Here is a 23,593-nt window from a genome sequence, read left to right as displayed (position 1 = left end):
CCGTATAGGCAAATGCTAAGGGCGCCGTCCATCAGGGGGCGCCACGCCAGTGCCACAAATGTTGAAAAAAAAAAAAAAGTTGGTACTATTATTTCTAAGTACAAAAAATAATCCCACGTTAATTAAAATGCAAAGTAAAGCTTATTTAATAGAAATATTATTTGTTACAACATTACGCCCCCCCCGCACGGTGCGCCCCCTCCCTTCCCGTATCATGGTTCCTTTTGGACGTCACCACATCAAAAAATCAACACAAGATGTCAAAACGGCCAAAACTGTCAGCTGCCCAGGGAAGAAAAGAGAGAAAAGAAGAGGAGGAGAAACGAGAAAAAGACAGAGGTAGGTAACGTTAGCCTACATGAAATTATTTGTCTGAATGTGATAGTAACCTAAATTTTTAGCATTAAGCTAATGTTACATGTTTCCCTAACTGCTAATCAATAAATAGCTAGTTAACTGTTTTAACGTCAGTTAATATTGTGGAGGGGGCTAAATTGTTATGGAAAATAATAATGTAACGTTAGGTAATTACAGTACTCCCACCTTTCCCACCATTCCTCATTTGTATTCATCTTTTAAGCAGGTGTTTTTTGTTTACATTGTTATTGCCTTCTGGTTAGCTAACGTTTACCCTGCAGGTAATAGTCACTTTTCCACCCCTGTATATATTATAGTTGTAGTTGTTAAAGTGCACATCATTAATGTTAATTAAGCAATATCACATGAGAGGGAATGCTGTTTGTTAATATGAGCACTGCTGTGATTCGGTCAAAGATAATCATAACATAACATTCTCATATGATATTATACTGTTACTTTGCATTCTGCTATTCAGCATTTCACTGTAATGATGACAATAAATTGAATCTAATCTAATTTGCATATCAGTTAACATCATACATATATCTCTTTGGTTTTTCATTTATATTATACCATTTCATTTTATTCCTGGAATCATATGTTTTTATTATTAGACTTTAATACTCAGTGGTGTCACATACTCCTCTCTTCAGATGCACTGTTGAAGTTTCTAAATCCCACCCCTGGGCCATCTACCACATCTACCGCTGCTGCCTCCACTTCAGCAGCACAACCCACCAGTGATGCAGCATCAGCAGCACAACCCAGCCATGATGCAGCAGCATCAAGCGGTCTTCCTGTTGCCTCCACCTCAGCAGCACAACCCAGCAGTGATGCAGCAACATCAAGCGGTCTTCCTGCTGCACCAATAGACCCTGCTGACTGGCCTTCTGCTTTAACTGAAAAGGTACGAACAGAGTTAGTTCACAGAGGTCCATTTGTAATTGATAGTGACTTCACATTCCTGAAACAGAAAGACGGGCGAAGGTGTCAGCATGATTATTTTAACAGACTCTTAATCAATGGGGAAAAGGTGAGAAGAACCTGGCTTATGTATTCAAAAAAAGAGGATAGCTTGCACTGCTTCTGCTGCAAAATGTTTTCCAAGAGAGATTACAAACTGAGTAGGGAAGGTCTGAAGGACTGGAAAAATGCAAGCCACTTGCTCAAGGTCCATGAGGATAGCCAGGAGCATAATGCTCACATGGCAACATGGAAGGACTTGGAGGTCCGTTTTGCGAAAGGACTCACAATAGATAAACAAGAGATGGCACTTGCTGAGGCTGAGAGAAAAAGGTGGCGTGAAGTTCTACATCGTTTGGTGGCAATAATTCAGTCCTTAGCTGAAAGAAACATGGCTTTCAGGGGGTCCACAGACACATTAAATAAACCAGACAATGGCAATTTTCTGAAAGAAGTGGAGCTCATGGCCAAATTTGATCCAGTGATGAAGCAGCATGTCAGTAGAGTAGAAAGTGGAGCTGGCAGTCACATACATTATCTGGGAAAAACAATCCAAAATGAACTGATTGACACCATCAGTTCAAGAATAACAAAACGCATTGTGGAAGATATCAAAACACCAAAGTATTTCTCCATCATTTTAGATTGCACACCTGATCTGAGTCATAAGGAACAGCTCTCTGTCATAGTCAGGATAGTGTCACAAGAAGACATACCACAAGTTAAAGAGCATTTCCTGGGCTTTCTTGTTGCAGAGGAATCAACAGGAGATCATTTGTCAACTCTCATCCTAAAACGGATAGAGGAGCTTAACATTCCTTTTGAAGACTGCAGAGGACAGTCCTATGACAATGGGGCCAACATGAAGGGAAAAAATAAAGGTGTTCAGGCAAGGTTGCTTCAGCTAAACTCAAGAGCTTTTTTGGTCCCATGTGGTGCCCACACTTTAAATCTGGTAGTAGCTGATGCTGCAAAAAGCTCACCAGATGCCCTTGGCTACTTTGGGCATTTAGCAAAATTATTCAAGCTCTTCTCAGCCTCCACCCATAGGTGGGGTGTTCTCCTGAAACATGTGAAAACCACCTTGAAATCATGGGCTGAGACCAGATGGGAAAGCAGGATAAAAAGCATTGAGGCAGTCAGATATCAGGCTCGGCAAGTCAGAGAGGCTCTTCTGGAGGTGAGGGAAACAGCTACAGACCCTGTGGTCAGAGTTGAAGCCCAGTCTTTGGCTGAGGAGATTGGATCCTATCGTTTTTGCATTTTTACAGCCATCTGGTATGACATTCTCAGCAAGATCCAGTATGTGAGTAAACTCATGCAGTCGCCCTCCATGCAGCTAGATGTGGCTGTCGACTTGCTGAAGAAAACCAAAGATTCCCTCACCAGCTACAGAAACACTGGATTTTCTGATGCACAGACAACGGCAAAGGAGATGTGTGAAGAAATGAATGTGGAGGCTGAACTCAAACAAAAGCGATTGAGAACCACCAAAAGGCACTTCGGTTATGAGTCTTCAGATGAGCCCATACAAGATGCACTTAAAAAAATGGAAACCACATTTTTTAATGTGGTAGTGGATACAGCCATCTCTTCACTTGATGAGAGATTTCAGAACCTTGGAGAGGTGAATGACAAGTTTGGAGTACTCCTCAATTTCCACAACTTACAAAAAGAAGAGCTGCTACAGCAGTGCCAAACACTGAGTACTACTCTGACCCATGACAGCCAGCCGGACATTAATGGCACAGAACTTGCAATGGAAATGCAGAATTTCCCACCATTGCCATCAAAGAACATGACAAACATGGAACTCTTGACCTTCCTGCATGAGAAGAAGCTGGCAGAAATTTACCCCAACATGTGGGTTGCTCTGAGAATCTTTGCCACTCTTCCTGTTACAGTGGCTGCTGCTGAAAGAAGCTTCTCTAAGCTCAAACTCATTAAAACCTACCTGAGATCTACTATGATGCAAGAACGTCTCAGTGGACTTTCCATCATAAGCATAAATCATGTGGTCTCAAATCAGTTGTCATATGATGATGTTGTAGATGACTTTGCTGCAAGAAAGACTAGGAGAGTAAGGCTGTAGCAGGTGATGTGAGGTTGATGAGGGGGTGGTGTACAGTAATTTGTAAGTCATTCTAGTTAATGCAGTATTAAAAAGCACAACTAGAGAACTCTGTAGGATCCCCTTTTTTGTAATATAGTTGCTAAAGTCATACTGGTTTATTTAATATCTTGTTTTGTGCAGTGCCTTATTTATATTGTATTTTTAATTTATTTTATCCAACTTGTTGACACGTTTTATTGTGTTTATGTATGTAAAATTTATTGTATTTCATATATTCATTTTTTATTTTTTGTATTCATTTATTTATTCATATATTTTTTTATCTTGTTAATTATTCTGATTGTGAATTTGCTTTCTTTAAGTAAAAAAAAAAGGTCAAAGACAAAGCTATTCGGTTTCTTGTGAGTACATACACTACACTGCCGATGTAGGGGGGCGCCACCTAAAATCTTGCCTAGGGCGCCAGATTGGTTAGGGCCGGGCCTGCTTGGAAGAACAGATCAAGTTGTTTTTTTGAGACAAATGACAAAGACGAAGTATCATCTCTTTTATTGTGGTAGACGTTTAAAGCGTATGTGAGAGGCTGTCTTTTAAGTCGTCTAGGGCTGCCACGATTAGTCGACTAGTCACGATTACGTCGACTATTAAAATCGTCGACGACTAATTTAATAGTCGACGCGTCGTTTGAAGCTTTGTAAGATCCCAAAAGACGCAGGAATAAGTAGTAGTATTTAAGAGTGTAATAACGGACTGAAACAGAAGATGGCAGCACTGCATGTACAAGGATGCCAGCTGCTGTTAAACCCCGAAGAAGAAGAAACTGTGTTCCAGAATTCATAGCGCGGCCCAGCGCAGTTGTCAACAATGGCGGCAGCTAGTTAGTTTTAATATTACAATTATTATTCTTTCTGGGTCACAAAATAAACGTTTAACATATTTTCAGGTGTACATTTTACGTCCAATGGATGCATGATCTGATTAGTCGACTAATCGCAAAAATAATCGGTGACTAGTCGACTATCAAAATAATCGTTTGTGGCAGCCCTAAAGTCGTCTGAGAAAAAACGCAATAATGCGGAACATAGACAGTTGGAGGTTCAAATACCAAAGTTGGACTCTGCCAAACAATCATCAGTACAGCTACACAGTAAAATATTGACTCTGAAGTACAAACTCAATAAATTGCTCTCAGACAAAATTTCCAGGGCCTGTTAAGCAAACCTATTTTGAATTACTGGCCAGGCATCTAAGAAAGGGAGAAAGTGATAGGGCCATTCATGCAAACAGGTCAGACTCAGGGTTGTTGATTAACTCTCATAAGGATATTAATAGTGCTTTTAGACAATTTTATGAACAATTATATACATCTCAGTGTAATGCACCTTCTGAAACTATGCAGGGTTTTCTACACAAATGTAACTTGCCTACATTGGCACAAAAGGACAGGATGTCTCTAGATGCAGACTTAAAATGTCCAGAGCTGAATAATACCATACGCTCCCTGAAAAACAGGAAGAGCCCAGGACCTGATGGTCTATGTAATGAGTTTTATAAAACGTTTACGTTTACTTACCCCATATTTGCTGAAAATGTTTAATATGGCCTTGGAAGAGGGTGCACTTCCACAGACCTTGAATGAAGTGACTGTGACTCTCAGTCCAAAGAAAGGAAAGGACTCAGAATTGGTTAGTTCTTACCAACCAATCTCTTTATTGAACACAGCCCCGATCAAACAGGGTTAATCATGCATCTCATAACCTGAGGCATCTTTTTGACCTTATTTATTTCTCTAGGGATCCAGATAAAGACCTAATGATATTAAGCCTTCTGTGCATTCTGTGATGTCCTTATGATAATCTTTCATGCTATCTGTTTCTATCCATGCCCAATCTGGTATGGTGTTCTCTGTGATGCTGAACGTGAGAGACGCTGAACCTTATTACCAGGTAACAGTACAGAATCACATTTCAGAGATAATGGACTAGTGTGTCCGCTATATCCGCTATAACAGCTGGGCTTGGTGGAGCAGGCCGAACCGCTCCCCTTTGATTCCTCAGACCTGGCAGCAGCAGTCTGCGAAGGCTGCACATGCTGGCACCATCTTGCCGGTATAATCAGGGAAAACAGAGATGGTCATATTCAATGTTCCCTCTCAGCTGCGCTTGTGCGCAATTGCGCACTAATGGCACGGTCTCTGCGCACAGAAAATCTGCGTTGCGCACAAAATAAACTGACCTGAATTGAAATTAAAATTAATACTTTAACAATTCTGTTTTGCAGTGTTAGTCAGTAAGTGACTGGCTGCTCCCGTATTGTATTAGAACGATGCCGCCTTATCCCATAGTCCAGCCAATGATGCGATTCACATTCGTATATACGCAGCTAATCAACGTGGTTGACAGGCTATGACAGCGTCCTTATGTGCCGTCACCGGAGTTTTAGCTAGCAAAGCGGCGTGGCTGATGTGGAGTGAAGCCACGTTAATGACAACGTGAACAACCATTGGAGATGTGAGCAGGACAGACGGAACAACTGACAGAAAAAGTGTGGACTTTATACCAGTTTTTAAATTGTGTTGATCGGCCACGTAAAACCAGAGTTATGATAAAAATATCTGCAATGTTTGGTTTTCCTGAATAATATGTTGTTTATAATTACGGGATTACGGGATTGAGTTTCTTCCTTTAGTCAGCTTTGATGGCATTTTAGTGACCAAAACCAAAAAGTATACTGTGACACAGGACCGCGGAACACACATACGTACAAACTGGCGTTATGTTTGGGCAGCAGCCCTTTTATTTATGGCAACACAAACCGCGGTTTTGTTAGCCTTTCAGCTCAGGACGCAGACACTCCTGGTTCATTGCCACCTCACTTCTGCCCAGCCGCCAATGGAACAGAAAACACAGACTCATCGTCAATCGACCTACCCAGGCACACCTGTTCCCACCACCCCTCCATGCCTCCCTTCTGAGCTCACTGCGTCACCCCTCCTCTGCAGCAGACCTGAGACCACACCTCCGCCACATATACTATTCTAAAAGGACTTAGATATCGCTTGGAATCGAATCAGAGAAAAAGTGCCCAATAATAATTGAACAAAAAAAGCCAATTCTGCAGGAGCTCACCAAAACACTACTCACATCAAACCGCCAATAGTCCTCAAGACATGACACTTTTAGCCAAACTGAAAACATAATAATGAAATATGTAACCAGCAATGTTCCCTCTAATGTTTCATGTGTCTGAGCGAACACACAAACTCCCTGAGCGTCCCTTGGACCACTGTGAGCGACATCAGACGTGTGCACTGTGGTCACGTCAGCATCTAATGCATCCAAGTTACATGTTTATTAAAATAATCAAATTACAGCATTTACATTTATGTTAGACTACTTTTAATTAACTGCTTTAGCCCACTTACAACGAAAATTTAAAAGAAATCTTGTTCATGTCCTGTGTAGCATGTTAACACTATTGGAAGTAAAAATAACTTGAACTCCAATTTTGAAAACACAACTTTCTTTTTTCTTTTTTTATATAAAACTCTGACTTGTATTATGGTATTATGAGTCTGAGTCTGTGGTCTGGGAGAGAGTCTGTAACTCTCTGTCTGCAAAATACAGTATATAATGACCAATGTTGAGCATTTTACCTCAGTACAGTAGTGGATTAAATTGATAATAAAACTCTGTGTGCTTCAAATGTAATCTTATTTGAATTAACTCACTCTTCAGTGATGAGATTTATATACTTTTATATGCTAAAAAATGCAAAACTGCAGTTCATACATATGATCTCCAGAATCTCTGCAGTCATTGTGACCAAACATTTACATTGAATACAAGGGGACTCGTCTAATTCCCTGGTTAGCCTCTTGTGTCCTTGTCTAGTCTCGTGTTCTTTGTATTACTTTCCCCTGGAACACTCTCTCACAGTCTGTTCTCTAAAACCTAAAAGAGGAATTATGGATTTCATCAACTGGTCTCTGAATGCAATTGACACCCCTTTCTCAACTAGAAGTCTGGGCTCGGGTGAGCCTGAGTGCTGAAGATATCTACCTATTCGGAACCATGATAACAGGGTTCTTGCTGATCGGAGCTGGCTTGGCCCTGGCTTATCGAAGAATTAAGAAAGCGGAACCAGCTGTTCAAACCCCCACAAGGCTGCCCGCTGGGATTGAAACGATGGGACGAGGCGTGAGTTTCTCAAAATGGGCTCAATGAGTGCAGCACGGATAAGATCTTGGAGAAGCTTACGACTGCCGTGAATACTCAGAACAAGACATCTGAGTGCAAACTGGATTACATCTGGAGGGGCTCGCTCGGAATAACACCTCTGGGCGCAAAATTGGAAGACATCTCGGGGAGGCACACTGCTGTGACTTCTCAGAATCGCCTCTTTGAATACAAGAAATGACAACATCACAGAACGCAAGTATGGCGAAGCTCGCGGCTCTCCAACGGGAGATTGAGAGACCAGTGTTGGACTGTAGAACTGCTTTGAAATTCATATGAGCTGTTCGCACTAAAGTAAAAAGCAACATCACTTCATGCGGATACCCTCTTGGTGCCAACTGTGGTCTCAAGGCTGGAGCCGATCAACAACACCCTGATAGACTGGTGGTACTGCTGGTAGACTGTTTACTTAGCCTGGCAGGGCGAAGGACACTGTCTCAGCTGAACTCTGGACACACACACACATACACACATACTGATTTGCACACACTCATCCCCCCTCCCTTTCCAAACGCCTTCGATGCTTGTTTCCTGCGCGGGAACACGGCGGGTCTGAGCCCGCGCTGGAATGGTAGCGCTGGGCAGGATGGCCGCTGTGTTTGCTTTGGATTACTCCTCACCCCCCACCCAACCCTGTGGCTTGTCATGTCTTTCATAATGTTGTGCTGTGGACATTTATGTGCTTTTGTGCAGAGGAGTTTTTTTTTGTCTCCTGTTCTCATGCTGTCCTACCATGGAAGCACAGCATGAGTGGAGGTCTCTTTTTTTCCTCTTGTACTTTCCCATTGTAGTGTACATGTCAGTGTTTTTTCTGTAACGCTACCGATCTCCGACTTGTATCCCCATGTGATGTCTGTGTTCTGTGTGTAAGGTCTGGGGGGGGTTAATTGATTTGATTTGATTGATTGATTAATGTCTATCTGACAGTCAGTTCAAAGAAAAACTAATCAGGCACTGAAATTAAAAGTATCCCATTTGATTACCTTGTGTGAAGTTTATTCATAATTTTTGATGTTGTCCATAAAACATTACAGACAGTAACTCCAACTCTTTCAGAGCTGTAGTTTCCAGTCAAACAGCAGGTCAAAGGTCAGATTTATTGGAGTGCTGCTGAGTGTTGCTGCCAAGTTTGGGTAAATCATCTTCAAAATAGTCTAACACAGACACCATTTGCGCTCACTTTCACACTTACAGGTAATTTAGAATCACCAATTAACCTAACCCCAGTAACTACATGGGTGTTCTGGTGGGAGAAAACCACAGAGAGAACCCACTGCAAACTACCCTGATTGTGGATTTGAGCCCAGGATGTTCTTGCTCCACTGAGCTGTCGATCCAAACTTAACAAAAGTAGGAAATCTATGATAACAAGGCTTGATGCAGAATTTTCTTTACATTTTTGTCATTGACAGGTTAAACCACAATAAATAGCGAAAGCATACATGCAGACGCAGTCCTAGCCTGTTTGGTGCCCTGGGCAAACACCCCCTCTAGCGCCCCCCTACGCCATTACATGCTGGGGGAGCAGGTTGAGGGTCACAGACGCCAACAGACTAAATAAACTGATCCACAAGGCCAGTAATTTTGTGGGGATGGAGCTGAACTCCATTAGGGTGGTGTCTGAGAGGTGAATGTTGTCCAAGATAAAGACAATCATGGATAATACCTCCCACCCATTCCATGACTTGCTGGTCAGTCACAGGAGCAGGAAATCATTCCTGCCTGTGGCCATCTCCCTGTACAACTCCTCCACCTAACACACTGTAAACACTGCAATAGTTACACCCTTTATACACACACTCTTTTCTACGGTCGATCTGATTTCCTCGTGTTGGTGTTGGTCCCAGATCATCATGAAAATGTTGTTCCAGGATCAACATTGCAAGTGACCAATCAGAATGTTGTGACGTCATACTTTTGCGACTTCGGGAAAAACCGCCGTAAAACAAAAAACTGTACTTAAGCTGCGAGAAACCGCCTCTGTCCGCCGATCAACGGACCCTGACCCTAATCCTAACCCTAACCTTTTAATAAACGGTAAGCAGGATTGATATTGTCCTTGCAACACTGGAATTTCATAAATGCAAGAATGGCTTGGCGCGCAAAAGAATAACGTCACAACATTCTGATTGGTCACTTGCAATGTTGATCCTGGAACAACATTTTCATGATGATCTGGGAACAACACCAACACGAGGATATCAGATCATCCATTTTCTACTCTGTAATATTCTTGTCAGTTTTCTTGATATTTATTTATAATCATCTTTGTTAATCCTTGATATTTATAACTGAGTGTTCTGCATATATTAGTGCTATTTCTTAAATGTGTAAAATCTGTAACATGATGTATTGTTTGGAGTTTAGTCTGTTACTGTTGCTATATTTACCATTTTTTCTTGGACCAACTGTAACCCACATTATTTCCTTAGGGATTAATAAAGTATTCTGATTCTGATTGTTTCAGGATGACCTGCCATTATCCAATCACACATCTGCTTACCTGGATCTTTTGCTTATTTCTCCTCCTCTTTTCTTTTTTTCTAAACTGAGCACCTGATGGCTTTGAACTTTTCTTGTCCATCTTCCATTTGTTTTAATTTTGCACTCCAGAACACCCATCCCCCAACCCGAGGATCACCACAACATAACCTAACAGACCTACACCTTAGTTCACAGATGCGCTTTGTCGAGGGTTTATTTCTGGGATTTCGCACAATCCAGGATTCACACCAGGAATCCATGATGGACTTGGATTTACAACATTATGAATGAAATGTGCTCTATTTGGAAGCAGCAGGGCCCTCCTCCCCTGTCGACAGGTTGTGTGTGAGACTTTAAATCATCAAACTGTAAATTATAAATTTTATGTTGTTATTGATCAAGAATTTTATTGATCAAGAACAAGAATTTGCCGTCTCTGGTCTCGTCATTCACACCATCTAGGCTCCATAAAGAACTATTTCTTCTACGCGTCAAGTCAGTAAACTCACCCATTGCAATAAAACTAGCCCTTAATTACTTTGCATTACATTATCATAGACAAACAGAAGGAAATGGTATTGAGGTGAAAAGCAACACAGTTTGTCCCGGACTTCAGCTACAATGAAAAAGACACAAAGCTGGAGTTATTCTGTGTTTACGCTGCACAGCTGCCTCTTCTGCTCTCATTCTCTCCCCTCCCTCTTGTTTTGCTGCTTCAATCATGAAACTGATCAACGATCAGCTGATCGGCTTTTCTCTCTTGTTTATTTATCGCCCACATTGTGTCAGAAAGAGGAAACCAGCAGATGTCGCGCTAAACAACAGCAGCACGTTTAAGCTTGATCAGCTGTTGTTAGAATTTATTTAATATTAATTTCTAGTATCAGCTGATGTTTGCTGGAGCCACAGCTGTAAAGCTGCTGGTCATGATATCGGTTTGGTTATCTGGTGAGAGGGAAACATGCAGATGAAACCAGGAGATGTCCTTACTGAATCATCAGAGCTGAACAGGTGATGGAGAAACAGGTTTACCTTTTAGGTGACATGAATGAGTTGAAGGGAAGTTATGAACTGTTTCTGAGAGACAAATAACACCAGGATCCTTTTCTATGTAGCTGACAGCTGGTAACTGTGCAGGGGCGGGTCTAGCAAAGTGTTGCCAGGGGGCAGGTAGGGCATTAACAGGGAAAGGGGGGCACAAGGAAATACTTTCTGTTAGGAGGCCTGGGTCATTGACCCAGGGTTTTTGAGGTTGTTATATCATTTATCATTTCTAGTCTCTGGTTTCTTAAGTTCTGTCTTATGGTTTATGTCTCTGTCGTCTCTAGTTGCTCTGTCTCCCCTGTCAGCTGTATCCCCTTGTCTAGTTCGCGTCTCTGTGTATCCTTAGTTGCTATATCCCCGTATCCAGTCAGTCTGTGTCTGTAAGTTCAGTCTGTGTTGTGTTTCCTGTTTTACTTTGAAGGTCTCTGTCTTTTCTCAGTGTGTTCAGTTTACGCTTCTTTGTCTCGTTAGTCCTGATTTGCCCCAGCTGTGTTTCCCTCCTGTTGCCCATTCCCTGATTACTCCCTCTGCGTATTTAAGCCCTGTGTTTTCCTGTGCTCTCTGTCGCGTTCTACCGTTTACTTAGCTGTGTGTTCTGTTAGTCCTCTGGTTTAAGTTTATTTTGATTTTTTCCAGTCATGTTATGTTACCCTTTTTTGAGTTCAGTATTAAAGCTGTTTTGAGTTCACCTTTGGTCTCCGGAGTCTGCACCTTGGGTCCTATTCCTGTCTGCACACAGCCTGCACCTAACACTTTCTTATTCTCATTTAAAATGTCTGCTTTTAACAAATAATTATCTGAATTTTACAACCAAAGTTTTTATCTGATATAAAATGTATAGAAATCGTACATATACCAACAAGACAGTGTACATCACTGTCACAACAGCGTTTGTTTTCATTCAAAGTCTTTACGGCTTTTCCTATAATACCTGGTGGGCCGGCCTCTAGTCAAAATGCCCGGGCCGATTTTTTTTTGTCCCAGTGAACTACTTTAATTAAAATCAGATGAATATGGCACTGACACGGCTGGCAGCCTTAACCCAATTTCGCTCGGGATTAATAAAGTATCAATCAATCAATCAATACAAAAACAAATGCTCAATGCTCTGATAATGCTCCTCTGTTCCACTCATGATTCAGCTCAGTTCTTTGCTTTCCTGTAAACTTCAGAGGTTTATTTTTATAAGATATACTGAGAAGAGTGTGGGATTTAATTAACTTACATATTACATGACTTTATGTGTAAATGTAATCCTACACAAGGAGAAACTGTAAACCTCTGAGAAAATTATTCACCTGGTAGTTAGTTATATTTATCAGCCACAGCTTTTAATGCAAATAATATAAATGTTTAACATGATTCTTTGTATAATACAGACTGACAGACATGAAGTTTCACAGAAACCCTCCTCATGTGAGCGTCTTCCTTGTTTGGTTAATGTTTGATTCAGTTTAATAAGTTCTTACTAACAAATCCACCATCACGGGGAAATCTGATTGGTTCCAGGAAACAGTGACGGCTGTTTCCAGCAGACTGCAGATCGACTGCAGCAGTTCTTCCTCCTGTTATCACCTCTGATCGTCTCTGCTGTAACTCGACTCTCACTGAGTCGCCTTCACTCTGACTCAACTTTCCTTCTTCAACCTGGAAAGAAAATGATGCAGCAACAATCTCAGGTGAGTAAACCAACGCTCAGCACCACTATGTTACAAACTCATGATTCAATATTCCTGCTCTGGCATAAATTCTGCATTATGAACTTTATAATGTTCATAATGAGTCAGAGTCCTGCAAATGGTCACCAGATAAATTTACAGTCTTTCTTTATTCTTGGCTGGAAATTCTGTCATAAATAGCAAAAGTAGTGATGAATTAATCAATGATTAGATTTATTTGTTTTTGCAAATAAAGCAGTCGACTTTAGGAGAATCTTCATCAATATTTAATATTTAATAATCTCACCATGTAGTTTTTGTTTCCATAATTTATTTTCCTAACTTATCATCCATGTTCGTGTTTGCTCCTTCGTGCATACAGTGTCTGCTGCCCTCTTTCCCAGGAAACCTTCAAAAAGGAGGTTTTTTGTTAGTTGGTTATTTGATGTTTGTTATATTGTTTGGTGTAAATAATACAGTGTTAACTTTATAATGTTCAGTTTTTGTAGCTTTGGAAATATGTAACACTGCTGTATATATAATGTTTATTACTGACATAATTAGAGTTTTTTATTTTGCTGTTATTTGGGTTTTTATTCACAGAGAGGTCAGAATATTAGAAACACCAACAGCTGGTTAAGATCCAGACTAAATGAGTAAAATAATCAAACAATTAATACATTAAAAAACATTAAAACCACCAAGCAGAAACATCATTTGATTATTTAGAGGAGATCATTCAAAGCAGAAGATTCGGGTGAAGCTCTTCCTTCTGTGGTTAAGTTTAGGTTAAAGAAACACCGCACATGGTGAAGTCTGTGTCCACGTTTAAAGATAAATTTGGGAGTTATAACTGAGGACGTCTGTTCAGCATTAACTACTGAAAACACAAAATATAATTTCATTATTATTTCTAAGACAATAGAAAAAAAGGCACTGATAAAGTTGCGCGGACTAAACCCACTTCCTGCCTCCCTCAGCATGAGTTATTACTGAGGGCTGTAACCAGAATGCAGGTCATGCTTTTCATGTCAGCTGAAGAACAACGACTCACGATCTTTGCTTTAAGGTCACCTTTGCACAGGTGAGACAGGAAGTGGAACAAACACCTGTGAAGAGTTTAAACTTGGAGTCCTAAAAACCTGTGTGTGTGTGTGTGTGTGTGTGTGTGTGTGTGTGTGTGTGTGTGTGTGTCTCGGGTGTGGGGTTTCTAACTTTAAGTACTAACCACACATTAATATCCTCGTGTGTGCTGCTCAGGTGTGATCGTGTCCTTGAACCACACACCGACACATCATGTTTCAGAAGACACGCGAGAGCCTCACACAGAAGAAATACACAACAGTGATGACACACCGACCTCTGGTGAGTGCTGCCGCCCAGGACGGGAACAGACTTTTGGTTTGGACGTGCTCATGTTTAAGCACTTCCTGTTTGGAAACCTTTCCTTATGGTTAATGCCTCAGTGAATCATTACTCCAGAGTCCAGAGTCCAAGATGAAAGTGAGCATATGAGGAAAAAACACTCCAGTGATGAATAATCCAGGCAGAAAATAGGGCCATTCATTAACTGCTGCACCCTCTGCCCACTACACCTGCACCACAGTGTGATGCTGAATGTGATGCAGGACAAAACAGAAGCTCATAGGACTTTTGCACAGATTAGTTATGTTAATGCTACATTTATTTTTATGTTATATGTGCATCATTTTTATCTTTTATCATCTTTTTACTTTCCTGTTTCAGTAGAAGTTATCCTCGATGCTGAGCTAAGTTTATATCTGTTTTCTCCACATGTTTATAAAATCACTGTAAAGAATATCTGTTTATTGTGAGTGTTTAAAACAAATTTGTACTGTAGTTCTTTTTTTTAAATTAACGATTAAACATCAGGAAAGAACACATGTTTGGGACAATGTGTACAGTCAGCAGAAATCACAGAACCATCAAGAAGATCAGACAAATATGTTTTTAAGTCTTTGTTCCTGCACATCAACATTTAGTGACTGTGTTTTTCATGCATTGACATACTCAGTGAAATCTGTCCCTACAGGGTCAGGATGATGGTCATGGTCATCTGCAGACCTAATATTACGGCACCTTGTGTGTTTGCTACAGGAGAAATAAACTGTATGAAACACTCCTGTGATGAGGAAAGAAGAACATCAGATCAATAATTCAGATAAACTTTCATTAATTTACTTGTGATTCTTGATTTAAAAACACACACACACACACACACACATTACCCTCTTATACAACATTTTATTTAAATTTGTGAAAATTGCATCATTTTTGAGATGACAGAGTTTAAAAAGCATTAAAAATTATACTCAGTGAAGTGAAAATCTTCTGTCACAGAGCTTTCTGTGTATTGTAAAATTTATTTGTTCAACTTGTTTGCACTTTTAAAACTTTAAAAATTCTTTTTAGAACAGCAGTGACAGTATTGCTCCATATTTCTGTAGTACTGCTTGTTGACCACCAGACGGCGGTGGTTTAAAGGGCATCTGTTTCTGCAACACCTGCTTCACCTGTGAAAAATGTGTGACCACAGAAATATCTCCAGATGTAAAAAAGCTACATTTAAGACAGAAAGATCATTAAAAATAAAAAGTTTTCTCTTTTTCAGCCACGAAATTCTGACTTTTCAAGGTCAAACAAATCACAGATACTTCTATGCAAAACATCAAATTCGTGACTGATTCAATTTTTTTTGCATAAATCTGAGTTTTTTTATAATTAATTAATTAAAATATAATTAATGTAATTAAATGTAATAAATGACATCTTTAAAACATCTTTAAAGCTGCCAGCTCTGTATTTCTTTACTTTTACCTTCAGTGACTCTGTTACTCTTTAATGTTTGTCTAAATTAAATTGATAACTGTCAGCTGGTTTTATTAATTTGATCTGTATTTTCTAAACAGCCAGAAATTCCTCTGTTATGTCTCCCGCTGAGGGACAGTGCGGCTGGAACATCTGGTGAGTCCATCAAGCTTCATGTCACAGATGTTAAATACAAATTACTGCAATTATATTTCGTCTGTTTCACAGACACATGTGATGCTGAACCTCCAAACAGCAGCAGCTATGACCAAAGGCTTCCTCACAGTGAGTTCAACTGAAGTGAGAGAAAGTTCATGTGAGATAAACTGTGGAGTCGTCTTTCTGCGACACGAGTCAGACTCCACACCTCGAGTTTAAACCTGCAGGATGATGAGCTGATGAAGGAAAAATGATACTGGAGGCAAACAGAGAGGTGGTAGCCTCAGCACTCAGAGCCTCACGTATGCATTTCCAACAAGACAATCTGATATAGTTTTAACTTTAAAGCAACGCAGTAACAGGGAGACTGAGAACAAACACACAACGATTCTGTGCTGAAGCAGCTAAGACGAGTTCATCATCACAGAATAAATAAATCAGGTTTTTCTTTATTTTTCATATTAAAGTTGAAATGAAACAGAAAAATATTCAAGAACAAAATTAATGATTCATCATTTCTTTTCATGTGTTTTTGCTGTCATGTTCAGGCTGGTTGAAGCTTGTCAGCTTTATGTTTCTTATCTGAAGTCTGAACATATTGTTTTGCTGCTGAGTGCGATGATGAGTATCAAACATGTTGGTTTATGTTTATTTTTGTGTATTTTATGTGGGAGAAATTCTATGTAAGAAGTTTTTGTGGGACATCAGTAATATCATCCAGGATCTATACATTAAAACATGTCAGTAAACCATGTCTGTCCTTCTGTGGCTCATATCTCAGTGTTACATTAAACACTCAGAGTTTATGATCTCTACTCTCTGTGAAATACACTCAGAATAAGGTGTAGCGTCAAATCACAGAATTCATGAACAAATGAAGGAAATGAATTTCTGTCTCTTTACAGATGACGAGCGTCACTGCAGCCACAGCTATGAAGTGATGCCACATCACAGTGAGTAAAACTGAAAGTTTTTCTTTTTCTTTCATTGTTGCAGTTTATTTATAGCTGCACACTGAATCTGCTGAACTACAAACAGAAATCCAAACACTGTACTCACATGAACTCAGCTCTAAAGTTTTGCATAGTGAAAAAATCACTTTAGTTTCAGGTCAAATCAAAGTAAGTTTTATTTACAGTATAGTATGTTTGTGTCTGTTTAACCGGTGAATGTGAGCACTTCCAGGACAAACATGTTGATGATGACGCTCTGAGATGATCTTTGGGTTTTCACAGATGATCTGCAGCTGCTGAATAGCAGCGATGATCTGCAGCCACCAGACAGTGAGTCAGACCCAACTCTGAGTTTTTATAAAAACAATCAGTGCAGTCAGCTGAAACACTCACAGACAAATAGACAATAAATCTTTACCTGAATCTTCTACACTCGGTTGTCTTCATTGCTTTCTTTACGGTTTTCTTTGCAGTGTCTGAGATCAGGGTGGTTCTGCTGGGGAACATTCAGTCTGAGAGGGCAGCTGTGGTGAACTTCATACTGGAGGTTCCTGTGTTTAGCCCTGAGGAAGAGCCAGACTATCAGCCGGTCAGAGGACTTCTGAGGGACAAAGAAATCACCCTAATCAACACTCCAGATCTGCTGCTTCCAAACATCTCTGAAGACGATCTGAGAGAACATGTAGAAAACTGTGTGAGGCTCACAGCTCCTGGACCTCATGTGTTCCTGCTGGTCCTGCAGCCTGAAACCTTCACAGAGGATCACAAACAGAGACTCTGCAAAGTCCTGAAACTCTTCGGAAAACGAGTGTTTGATCATTCGCTGGTTCTGCTATCAGCATCCAAAAACAGGGGCTCGAGTTTCATGGAAGAGCTCGGGCTCCATCGTCCCTTAAAAGATTTAATCAAAATGTGCAGTTACAGATATCTGTGGAGGGAAAACCTCGAACCTCAAGAGCTCTTCACACGCCTGGTCCAGATTTTTAAGGAGAACAATGGAGAGCATGTGAGATATAAAGCACATAGTTAGGAAACCTTCACTGAGGTGTCAGGTCTCAAAATGCAGAGAACAACCTGCACTGTGTAACCCACAGAGGACTGCATGCCTTTTAAAACCAGAGTAAAGACCAAAAGTTTGTTGTAGTATCGAAGTGAGTATCAACCAACAGCAAGGGGTAAAAGTAGCTTTTTGTTTTTTTAAAGGCACCAAAATAGTAGAAATAAAAGATGTATAAGAATTCTTGGTTATCTGGATGTGTGTGTTTGTTGTTCTTTAGTCTGTTTGTCCAGGTGTTGTTGATTCGGTATCTCTTCCCTGAAGTGTGCGTCGTCTCTGTTTCTGTTTGAGGCGTCAGCACACAGTGACTCACTGACAGGACGCTCGCTATTGTGCTTCACCGGGAGCTGAGAGCACAGTCGGGCCAGCTTCAGCTTCCTCAGGAAGAACAGTCGCTGCTGTGCTTTCCTACAATCTGTGATATCTTCACTGACCATGTGAGATTATTGGTAATGTGAACACCCAGGTATTTGATGTTCTTCATAATCTCCACCTCTTCACCATTTATGGGAAGTGAGGATTTTATCATCACTGGTGATCAGTCCCACTGTAGTGGTGTCATCAGCAAACTTCACTGTATCCCAAATCCTCAGGACCAGGGTTCACAAGAGTTTGGGTGCAGGTTCTGACATGTGATGGTCTGTGGGTAGTGGATAGTCACAGGGTCCTAAGTTTGTGTCCCAGTTTGTGAGTGAACATAGTGTTAAAGATGCAGCTGAAATGAAAAAAAAGCTTCCTTAAATGTTTTTGGATGCTCCTGCAGGGACAGGGGTGTGTGAAGTGCAGGTAAGACTTCATCCTTCAAAGATCTGTTCATGGTTGTCAAGATCTTTGGAGAAAATGTGAGATAAAATAATGCCCTCAAAGCACTTAGTGACCAGGTGAAGGTCACTGAGAGACTTAACTACAAATGTTTCTAACATTTTTCACTTTATCCATCCTTGGACCTGTAGGAATAGTGTTGATTATTAATTAGCAGAAACCAAAAGAGCTCTGCCCCTCAGGGGAATCGAGCCAAAGCTGATGACATAACAGCAGCAGAGACAGATTGGAGCTGTATTTCGAGACTTAGAGACTTATTGATTGATTGATTGAATCTTTATTTTGAACATGTTAAAAAAGTACAACAACATAGAATTCAAAGAGACAAATAAACAAAGCAAAACAAAAGGAAAACGAGCAACCACAACTACAAATAACTTTCATGTTCAAAAAGGAGCAGGAAGAAGCATAAGCTTATTTAATCCCACCCCTTTTCCACTATGTAGTAATGAATAGACTACAGAAATACCTCCTTGCAATTACATATGTTATGTGTATTTTATTTATTTTATTTATTAATTTATGTAAAAAAAAAAAAAACACCCAGCGCGCCCCTGCGGGCGGTTTATCCTTCAAGCTCGGGTCCTCTACCAGAGGCCTGGGAGCTTGAGGGTCCTGCGCAGTATCTTAGCTGTTCCCAGGACTGCGCTCTTCTGGACAGAGATCTCCGATGTTGTTCCCGGGATCTGCTGGAGCCACTCGCCTAGCTTGGGAGTCACCGCACCCAGTGCTCCGATTACCACGGGGACCACCGTTACCTTCACCCTCCACATCCTCTCGAGCTCTTCTCTGAGCCCTTGGTGTTTCTCCAGCTTCTCGTGTTCCTTCTTCCTGATATTGCTGTCATTCGGAACCGCTACATCGATCACTACAGCCGTCTTCTTCTGTTTGTCTACCACCACTATGTCCGGTTGGTTAGCCACCACCATTTTGTCCGTCTGCATCTGGAAGTCCCACAGGATCTTAGCTCGGTCATTCTCCACCACCCTTGGGGGCATCTCCCATTTTGACCTCGGGACTTCCAGGTTATACTCGGCACAGATGTTCCTGTACACTATGCCGGCCACTTGGTTATGGCGCTCCATGTATGCCTTGCCTGCTAGCATTTTGCACCCTGCTGTTATGTGCTGGATTGTCTCTGGGGCATCTTTACACAGCCTGCACCTGGGGTCTTGCCTGGTGTGATAGACCCCAGCCTCTATGGATCTTGTACTCAGAGCTTGTTCTTGTGCTGCCATGATTAGTGCCTCTGTGCTGTCTTTCAGTCCAGCTTTGTCCAGCCACTGGTAGGATTTCTGTATATCAGCCACCTCCTCTATCTGCCGGTGGTACATACCGTGCAGGGGCCTGTCCTTCCATGATGGTTCCTCGCCTTCCTCCTCTTTCTTGGGTTTCTGCTGCCTGAGGTATTCACTGAGCACGCTGTCAGTTGGGGCCATCTTCGTGATGTATTCGTGGATGTTTCTTGTCTCATCCTGGACTGTGGTGCTGACACTCACCAGTCCCCGGCCCCCTTCCTTCCGCTTAGCGTACAACCTCAGGGTGCTAGACTTGGGGTGAAACCCTCCATGCATGGTAAGGAGCTTTCTTGTCTTGATGTCAGTGGCTTCTATCTCCTCCTTTGGCCAGCCTATTACCCCAGCAGGGTACCTGATCACGGGCAGGGCGTAGGTGTTGATGGCCCGGATCTTGTTCTTACCGTTCAGCTGACTCCTCAGGACTTGCCTGACCCTCTGCAGGTACTTGGTGGTTGCAGCTTTCCTAGCGGCCTCTTCATGGTTCCCATTCGCCTGTGGGATCCCCAGGTACTTGTAACTGTCCTCTATGTCTGCAATGTTGCCTTCTGGTAGTTCAATCCCCTCAGTTCTGACTACCTTCCCTCTCTTTGTTACCATCCGACTACACTTCTCCAGCCCGAATGACATTCCAATGTCATTGCTGTATAGCCTGGTAGTGTGTATCAGTGAATCGATGTCTCGTTCACTCTTGGCATACAGCTTGATGTCATCCATGTACAGGAGGTGGCTGACAACCGCTCCGTTCCGTAGTCGGTATCCGTAGCCAGTCTTGTTAATGATCTCACTGAGGGGGTTCAGGCCTATGCAGAACAGCAGTGGGGACAGAGCATCTCCTTGGTAGATCCCGCACTTGATGGTGACTTGTGCTATGGGCTTGGAGTTGGCCTCTAGTGTTGTGTGCCACATTCCCATTGAGTTCCTGATGAAGGCTCTTAGGGTCCTGTTGATCTTGTACAATTCTAGGCATTCCAGTATCCAGCTGTGGGGCATTGAGTCATAGGCCTTCTTGTAATCAATCCAGGCTGTGCACAGGTTGGTCAGTCTGGTCTTGCAGTCTCGGCTGACTGTTCTGTCTACCAGTAGCTGGTGTTTTGCGCCTCTGGTATTCTTGCCAATCCCTTTCTGTGCCCCGCTCATGTATTGACCCATGTGCCTGTTCATCTTAGCCGATATGATGCCTGACAGGAGCTTCCATGTAGTACTGAGGCAGGTTATTGGTCGGTAGTTGGATGGGACCGGTCCCTTCTTGGGGTCCTTGGGGATCAGGACCGTCCGACCTTCGGTTAGCCATTCCGGGTGTCTCTCGTTAACTAGCAGCTGGTTCATTTGTGCTGCCAGACGCTCGTGGAGTGCAGTCAGCTTCTTCAGCCAGTAGGCGTGAACCATGTCGGGCCCTGGTGCTGTCCAACTCTTCATACTGGAGACCCTTTCTTGGATGTCTGCCACTGTGATGGTTACTGGACCCTGTTCAGGGAGGTCGCTGTGGTCTGCCCTCAGATCCACTAGCCACTGAGCATTGCCGTTATGGGTTGCGTCCTTCTCCCATATGCTCTTCCAGTATTGCTCCGTCTCCAGCCTTGGTGGTGCTGTTCTGTTATTGTTCCCTTGCCACTGAGAGTACACCTTTGCTGGTTCTGTGGAGAACAGCTGGTTTATTCTCCTGCCTTCTATCTCTCTGGTGTACCTCCTCAAGCGGCTGGCCAAGGCTGTGAGTCTTTGCTTGGCAGTTTCCAAGGCCTCAGGTATGGACAGCTTGCTGTATTTCTTATGCACCTTCTTTGTCGCGCCTTTCTGCAACTCCGTTAGTTGGCTAACCTCCCTTCGTGCTACTTTGATCTTGCCCTCTAGCCTCCTTCTCCATGGAGGGTACTGCCCCTTGTGGCTGTTCAACTTGTAGCCAAGCATCTCACTGATCACTGCTGCCGTAGTGTAGATCAGCTTGTTAGTGTCGGTAATCGTGGTTGTAGGTATCATCCGTAGTGCTGCATTAACATCATCTAGCAGACCTTCTGAGGGTACTTCACGTAATCTTGGTAACCGGCTAGGGGGGGTCCAGGTTTCAAGCTTGGCCATGATCCTATCTTTCAGGTCAGTTCCTCTCGCACTCAACGATCCTTCTCCTATCGCACTTGGGGCTATGTACCCAATCTCGGGTGGGGGTGATGATATCTCCCCCCTGACCTGGCGTCCTGACTCCTCCTTGCCGTAGCATTTATGTTGTACCTCGTCAATCTCTAGCTGTGAGAGCAGTCCCTTCTTTCGAATGTTGGAACACTGAGCTACTAGTTGTTTCGCCGTCATTGTGGATGTTGGGTATCGAAGAATCCATAGGTCCCTCATCCTATTCATGTAACCCCTTCCGGCAGGGTTACTTGCGTAGTAGCATTCCAACAACGCCCTGTTTTCGTCTCTTGCCCACCGATGCCTTCTTGTTCCAGTAGCCCACTTGTCGTCAGGGTGCCCTGGTTCCTCAACACCTGACGCGGACCTTGTTGATCCGGGCGACGTCCGAGCCGGCATGCCTTCATATTTATCTGTCTCGCTCATGTCTGCGGTAGGCTCACTTTTAGCATAGGGGGTCTAGCCTTAGGACCCTTACTGGATACAGACGCCCCAGGCAGGAATCGAACTTGCGATCTTCTGCTCCAAAGGCGTGTAGTCTAACCACTACGCTATCCAGCTGCTATTGGCGCCCGAACAGATATATCTAGATATATATATCTAGATATATATAGATATATATATATATATATATATATACACACATATATATATTAGGGGTGCAACAATACACAAAATCCACGGTTCGGTTTGATACTTTGGTGTCACGGTTCGATATTTTTTCGATACAAAAAATGTTCATCCTTTTTTAGTTGTCATTTATTAAAATTATAAATATGTATTTTAACTCAAAAGTACAGTTTTTAAATTTAATTTTGCTGAAACAACAAAGTAATAAAAAAATAAATCTGATGGAGAAATCACTCATCTTTGGAAAAGAGAGTTTATTACAGAGAAATGGCTCTTTCCAAAATAAAAGCTCTACTATACCCTTCTTCTGGGCTATATTCTCAGCAGCACATTAAACATATCAGGTCCCCATGAGGAGAATCATGTGCTAACGGCTGTCTAAATGACTCGGGTAAAGTTTGTAGCATGCCTGCTTGTTGTTTTTGTCTGCTTCCACTTGTCTTTGCACTAGGATGATGTCGGCGTAAATGTGGAGTCATATTCATTATGTTCCCACTAGTGCTGTCAGCGTTAAACTGAAATGACGTTAACGCCACAACACGGAGAATCTCCCTTAACGAGCTACCGCGGATCGACCCGTGTGTGGGGCTGGACGGAGTCAACAGGTTAACGAGCTAACTGCGCTAACGCAGTAGTTCCCACCCATGTAATTGAGCATTGCGTGGCACATCCGATATACTGTTTTACTTTTGTCCATGAGGCGCTTACCTTCAGGGTCATACTTCACATGAAGACCAAAATAGTTCCAAAGGCCAGATCTGAATGCGGGCGGGGGAGGTTCAAATTGCCATGTTGCAATGAGCTTGCGCTCAGTGGATCTGCGCTCGACAGTGCAGCCTAGGCGGAGTAGTCGAACGCAGATCCACTGAGCTCTCAACACAGACAGCATCGTCAGAAGAAAAG

At 42.2% G+C, this 23,593-nt stretch overlaps 2 protein-coding genes and 1 long non-coding RNA gene across 4 annotated transcripts; 2 read left to right on the top strand and 1 right to left on the bottom strand.

Moving 5' to 3' along the window:
- Window positions 1-18,002, top strand: LOC102079812 (GTPase IMAP family member 2). 2 transcript variants are annotated; one of them, XM_025896961.1, is made up of 9 exons: window positions 1-339; window positions 1,014-1,267; window positions 12,673-12,842; window positions 14,082-14,186; window positions 15,752-15,806; window positions 15,879-15,935; window positions 16,715-16,762; window positions 17,045-17,092; window positions 17,236-18,002. In XM_025896961.1, the coding sequence occupies exons 4-9, from the start codon at window positions 14,118-14,120 to the stop codon at window positions 17,790-17,792; spliced, it is 834 nt and encodes a 277-aa protein (XP_025752746.1). In that variant the 5' UTR covers window positions 1-339; window positions 1,014-1,267; window positions 12,673-12,842; window positions 14,082-14,117; the 3' UTR covers window positions 17,793-18,002. The 2 variants fall into 2 exon arrangements, with proteins under 2 accessions (XP_025752746.1, XP_013122748.1); XM_013267294.2 differs by lacking the exon at window positions 1-339 and having other exon boundaries at window positions 724-1,267.
- LOC106097401 (zinc finger MYM-type protein 1) lies at window positions 1,715-3,783 on the top strand. Its single transcript, XM_025912009.1, has 2 exons — window positions 1,715-2,831; window positions 3,218-3,783. The coding sequence occupies exons 1-2, from the start codon at window positions 1,715-1,717 to the stop codon at window positions 3,238-3,240; spliced, it is 1,140 nt and encodes a 379-aa protein (XP_025767794.1). The 3' UTR covers window positions 3,241-3,783.
- LOC109204455 (uncharacterized) lies at window positions 16,769-23,593 on the bottom strand. Its single transcript, XR_002063934.2, has 3 exons — window positions 23,399-23,593; window positions 17,181-17,363; window positions 16,769-17,076 (listed from the first exon to the last, which is right to left on the bottom strand). It is a non-coding gene; the product is annotated as an uncharacterized LOC109204455 (long non-coding RNA).

The sequence above is a fragment of the Oreochromis niloticus genome, linkage group LG12 (assembly GCF_001858045.2).
Source record: "Oreochromis niloticus isolate F11D_XX linkage group LG12, O_niloticus_UMD_NMBU, whole genome shotgun sequence".
In the NCBI taxonomy this organism is placed as follows: domain Eukaryota; kingdom Metazoa; phylum Chordata; class Actinopteri; order Cichliformes; family Cichlidae; genus Oreochromis; species Oreochromis niloticus.
This window is presented reverse-complemented; position numbering and strand designations above follow the sequence as displayed.

What these genes read in the sequence shown, in the direction of transcription:
- LOC106097401 (XM_025912009.1), top strand. Translation starts at nt 1,715, where the DNA reads ATGGCTTTCAGGGGGTCCACAGACACATTAAATAAACCAGACAATGGC. An exon ending in CACCAAAAGGCACTTCGGTT is followed by an intron (nt 2,832 to 3,217) that starts ATGAGTCTTCAG and finishes TTTGCCACTCTT; the next exon opens with CCTGTTACAGTGGCTGCTGC.
- LOC102079812 (XM_025896961.1), top strand. Translation starts at nt 14,118, where the DNA reads ATGTTTCAGAAGACACGCGAGAGCCTCACACAGAAGAAATACACAACA. An exon ending in CAGTGCGGCTGGAACATCTG is followed by an intron (nt 15,807 to 15,878) that starts GTGAGTCCATCA and finishes TCTGTTTCACAG; the next exon opens with ACACATGTGATGCTGAACCT. An exon ending in TGATCTGCAGCCACCAGACA is followed by an intron (nt 17,093 to 17,235) that starts GTGAGTCAGACC and finishes TTTTCTTTGCAG; the next exon opens with TGTCTGAGATCAGGGTGGTT.